At 38.6% G+C, this 5,840-nt stretch overlaps 1 protein-coding gene across 1 annotated transcript in view; it reads left to right on the forward strand.

Annotated features, from left to right (window-relative positions):
• LOC106065070 (uncharacterized) overlaps nt 1–5,840 on the forward strand; it is a 32,637-nt gene that overhangs the window by 1,903 nt on the left and 24,894 nt on the right. The window contains exons 2-3 of the mRNA XM_056023496.1: nt 936–2,021; nt 3,692–3,793. Coding sequence (XP_055879471.1) covers nt 936–2,021; nt 3,692–3,793 — 1,188 coding nt within the window. The remainder of the gene's footprint in view (nt 1–935; nt 2,022–3,691; nt 3,794–5,840) is intronic.

Raw genomic sequence — 5,840 nt, forward strand, 5'->3', positions numbered from 1 at the left:
ACTAAACACCTTATCATCCATAAGTCCAGTACTAAACACCTTATCGCCCATAAGTCCAGTACTAAACACCTTATCGTCCATAAGTCCAGTACTAAACACCTTATCATCCATAAGTCCAGTACTAAACACCTTATCGCCCATAAGTCCAGTACTAAACACCTTATCATCCATAAGTCCAGTACTAAACACCTTATCGCCCATAAGTCCAGTACTAAACACCTTATCGCCCATAAGTCCAGTACTAAACACCTTATCGCCCATAAGTCCAGTACTAAACACCTTATCATCCATAAGTCCAGTACTAAACACCTTATCGCCCATAAGTCCAGTACTAAACACCTTATCGTCCATAAGTCCAGTACTAAACACCTTATCATCCATAAGTCCAGTACTAAACACCTTATCGCCCATAAGTCCAGTACTAAACACCTTATCGCCCATAAGTCCAGTACTAAACACCTTATCATCCATAAGTCCAGTACTAAACACCTTATCGCCCATAAGTCCAGTACTAAACACCTTATCGCCCATAAGTCCAGTACTAAACACCTTATCGCCCATAAGTCCAGTACTAAACACCTTATCATCCATAAGTCCAGTACTAAACACCTTATCGCCCATAAGTCCAGTACTAAACACCTTATCATCCATAAGTCCAGTACTAAACACCTTATCATCCATAAGTCGAAGCAGTTTGCTTCTCGTTCGGGTTAAAGGTTTTATGTTTCCGTTTTGTTTTGACATGTTTGCAATTTTAATTATCTATTTTCGTTCTGTAACTGCGGCAAATATGTATTGGATTGTTATAAAAGATGAATTATCTTTAAAAAGTATCCTTTGTTGCATTATATAAGACAGCACACATCATTACATGAATTTACTGACAATCTATTTGTTGATTATAATTTTCCATTTATTGTTTCAATTTCACACAGAACCATCCACTGGATAAGAAAAAGCCAGGACCAACCTCTAAACTTGATTACCGTCTGCAACCAAACGCTGACCTCGCCCATAGACCGTTCATAGATGCTCAAGTCGGTGGGGCGGGTATCTCCTGTCTACACCAGGACACCTTGGACATTGTCGATGGCATCCGCTCAGCCAACAGCCGGCCTCGTTCTGTGACTTTCTTGCCCGCCATCGAGGAGTCGCTGAACGAAGACAAGGAGGACTTCGGGTTAAGCGGGTCAAGGTCAGCCTCATCTATTCTAACATCCCGCCTTTTCTTTTCCGGAAGGGTGAGCAGCAAACCGGCGCTGACGAGTATTTCCGAAGAAAGGATATTGAGAAACGTTTTCCAGAATGAGACCGAAGTCGATAGCAATTCTCGCAAGAGGAGCAAAGCCCTGGGGGACGAATCAAAGAAAGGCTTCAGTCATGGCTACGGGGATGTTGCTGCCGACCTGAGAGATGTCTGCGAGGAGACGGCGGAGCTCATGACGCCCGAAAAGCTTCAGGATCTGACGCCCCAAAGTGAGACTCCTCTGACCAAGCCGCCTCTTTCAGCTCAAGCTGGTGGCGAAGGGCTGTTGACGCGTGACGACCGAGTCTGCAGTGCTTCAGTCGAGGCTGAAGATTGCCCTACGCACAAACTCTTTGAAGCAGCTCCCTGGAATGTAGCCAATGAAAACATGGATGAGCTTGACACAAATAATAACAAACCAGATCCCGTGGAAGAAACCAATTCATTGACAGACCAACCGACAGATGACTTGGGGCAAGGCACGCAGGAAGACTCACACCACGATGATGCTGTCACTGGCGACGTCAATGACCCCAGCCTCCAGGACCACAGCAATGACCTGGTCAGCGTGTCGGCACCTTACGAGAGTGGAGCGAACGAATTTCTGGACGACACGGAGCCCACAGAATCGTCCATCTCTCAAGAACTTGTAGCTTCTCACGATGTACACAAGCCTGCCGAGGAACCAATGGATGCGTGCGGGGACGTTTACTTCACATTGGGAGAAGAACAAATTCTACCTGTTGGCGAAACATGTTCGTCTGGCGAGAGTATTGTAAGTAGACTCAAAGAGACTAGTTTTTGTTGTTAGTTATTTAATAAGTTATTAATGGATAGCAAAATGATAATTTAATTGTCTATTGAGTAGTTAAAAGGAGAATGATAGAAGTAAATCTTAGTCGAAAGATATCTTGATCTTATTCGTTTTTCGGATCTATGGAAGTGTTACTCTTATGGAGAAAAAGGTTTCTAATATAGGTTACGTAGTCCCTGCTGACAAAATGGTATACTAGTTGGCGAATTTGACGGACTAGTACCGAGCTTTACATAGTTTTCAAGCTTATATCAACTCACTCTGTCTGTCTGTCTGGTAAAAAGTATGTACGCGTTATTTCTTCGATACCCATCTCGGATCTAGCTGAAATTTCGCACAATAATTCTTTTACTTGAGAACACGAGAATAAAAAATTAACCGATTACATATTTAACTATTGGTAATTTATTATTTTCTTTGGTATCTCGAACAAGGGAAAATAATTGTACTTGACTGAAATGGTGGTATAAGCTGAATTAGACCACTTTATAGGTCATCGCTTTAAAGTAAGGTTGAAACGAACAATACATAACTATATAATTTTCTATAGCCATAAGCACCTCAGTAGCAGCGTGTTTATTATGTCGGCTTGAGTAGGGGTGAGACAGGAGCTCGAAGGCAGGTCATTCCCCGCTTTCTTTTTTATATAAACTTTGTAAAACTATTTCTAATTGCACAGGTTTATTGATGTTGGTCTAGATCTATTACAATTTTAATGACATGAATGATCCAAACTTATTGATACAATCACACTTCGTATAAGCTTTTTTAAAGTAAATTTTTTTCTTTTTATTTAACTATCTTTTACGTAGCCCAAGGTTCCATTTAAAACACTTATAGTCAACTGATCAAAGTAGAAACCAAATAAACTTGACAGTCATTGCTTACAGAAAGTATCATGTGTGAGGAGGGGGCATTTGGAAGAGGTTTTTCTAGCTACCCTCAACAAAATCAGCTCGAGTCTATTGAAAATTTCTGGTCTACAGGGGGTTCGAACTCGAGCACCGTCAGGCGGTTTACTGAGACTCAGCCACACATACATTCTCATAGTACATTTATATTATTTATATTTAACACACCCACAGTTTTTACCAGCCGTGTGGTATGGGCTCTGACACTCAGCTACACAAACATTCTGATAGTACATTTATATTTAACACACCCACAGTTTACCCGCCGTGTGGTATGGGGCTCTGACACTCAGCTACACATACATTCTGATAGTACAGTTTACCAGTCGTGTGGTATGGGGCTCTGACACTCAGCTACACATACATTCTGATAGTACAGTTTACCCGCTGTGTGGTATGGGCTCTGACACTCAGCTACACATACATTCTGATAGTACAGTTGACCAGTACGGGCTCTTTACTGTAGTCTCTTTGGTCCCCCCGTCGCCCTGCAGGAGGTTTGGTCTAGCATATGTCATCGTCTTCAAATCTGAAGGGTCATCCAAAACATGTCAAACAAAACAAGCCTGTCAAATTCTAACGCCCGTTGGTCTGTATATTAACTCTTTCTCTCCGTAATTATTTACCACATTCTGGTGGAATCAACGCTGGTATCGTCAGTTAGGAGAGAAAGAGTGAAAGACCATGTTATTGTCATAACGCAATGTTTCATCTGGCCAGGCCCCTGAAGTCTACCCAAGTCTGGACAGGTATATTCAACACATTGTCTACAGGTCCTTGTGTCACGTGATGGATGACGTCACAATGACCGACGTCCTCGCAGTGAGTCCAACAATGAATTTACATGTAGGCCTCTGCAGAAGTAATTTGTACATGTATTGATACTCAATAAGACGAGGGGGGGGGCGGGGGGTAAACGTATTCAAAATAATTATTGGTAAAGCCCTTGATAGAAGGAATAAATGGAGAAAACAGAGATAAATGTAAATGAGACTTAGACTTATTATTACTTATTAATATTTAAAATGTTTTTGAACTTTAATCCGTTTTTCCTTAGTAATGAAAATATTAAACTCGTTATTCTTGTGTTTGACAAGACGTTGTTTAAACGTGTGACCATTAGTGATGGGCTAAAGTTAACTAAAAAGTTAGAAACTATTAGTTTAACTAAAAAAAAAATAATTAAGGCCATTGTTTAACTTCAATAAAAAAGTTTAGTTAAAATCGTAGTTTAATTAATTTTTTTTAGTTACTAACTAAAAAGTTTAATTAAAATTTGTAAAACTTTTCAACATGTGGTCAGGGTTGAAATGCACATCCCTGTTTTCGGGTCATGTGATATCAATAACTTTGATTATCAAAAAAAAAACTGATGCAGTTAACAACTATTTAGTCAGTCTGAAGAGGGTAACGTAAGATGCTGGTAGAAGTTATGGATTGTGGGAGTAAATATTTGCAATTGAAAGTAGCAGTATTATAAAATGTTAAACATTTTTTGCCAAAAGCTTCTATGCAATATTAGGAATGGGGTTGTGAGCCACATGGTGGTGTAATTTCTGTTTCTAGTGGGAATCTGATTAGTGGGTTAGGTCAATATTTAGTGGTTTTGATAAATTCATTTGCACAAACAATAATTTTTTTAACTGCAGGAAGCATATAGGTCAGAGACTTAAGATTTATTATTGAGATCTAAGTCTAAATCAACAGCTAGGCCTATATAGATCTAAAGTCTAAAGGCATTAGGATAACCAACTCTAGAAAAAAAAATCTTAATCCACAAACCCTCTCTGACCATTAAGTAAATAAATAGACTGTACCCAACTGGTTTTAACAACCTGGTCAGCTACACATACTCATGTAGGTCTAGTGTACTTTACGTGTGTAGTCGATGATACTACAAAATTACCCTGCATTTTTTTCATTTCGCGTTATGCAATAGTGTTTGCTTAGTGGTCAGACAAGAAAATAACACACTCAAACATACCCTCCCTACCCAGAAAGTAGGCTAATAGTCGGTGTGTCCGACTGATTGTAACAATCTGGCCAGATAGACGTACACGTGTAGGCCTAATAGCCTATATAGTGTACTGAGTGTGCAGTCCATAATGTCAAAACCACCCTGGTTTTTCTCCCTTGCGCGTTTAACGGCATGGTTAGTCAAGCATGTATTTTACACTATCAAATAGTTATACAGGTCCAATGTTTTTAAACGTCCAACGATTTCGTTTCTATTTCTTTGGATACTAGATCTAAATTTGAAATTCTAAATCTATGTTATTCAATGAGATTTTAAACTTTACCGGTACCGGTATAAGCAAGATTTTCCGTTATATAATAAGTTAAAATTTTTTTTTTAAAAGGGTACCATTTTTTTCTAAAGGTTTAAATTCAAGGCAAAAATACAAGCACACATATTTATTTAGACATTTTTATTTTATTGTGCATTAACGTTTGTGTAAGAAACATATTCCTTAATACTGATTTTATTATAGATAAATATTACTAGAATGTTAAAAGAATAAGATCGAACCGTAGTCGTACAGTCGGATGATTATATCTATGTAGGTCTAGTTCATCCCCGCCCCTCCCCCCCCCCCTCCAAAAAAAAAGTTATGAATAGTTTGTTATAGTTTAATTAACATTCTTTAGTTTAGTTTAACTATCTTTTGAAATTCATGATAAACTTTTAGTTAAACTACTTTATTTTAGTTGAAAACTAGTTTTAGTTTAACGTTTAAAAGTTAGTTTAGTTCCCATCACTAGTGACCATTCCAATATTCCATTCGATCTAAAAGATTGTTTGTGAAAAGTGCGTGTATAAATCTAGATAAGAACATTATCAGGCACTGTTATGTATCCTCTCCCTAAG

Source organism: Biomphalaria glabrata, chromosome 3, assembly GCF_947242115.1.
Source record: "Biomphalaria glabrata chromosome 3, xgBioGlab47.1, whole genome shotgun sequence".
Classification (NCBI taxonomy): domain Eukaryota; kingdom Metazoa; phylum Mollusca; class Gastropoda; family Planorbidae; genus Biomphalaria; species Biomphalaria glabrata.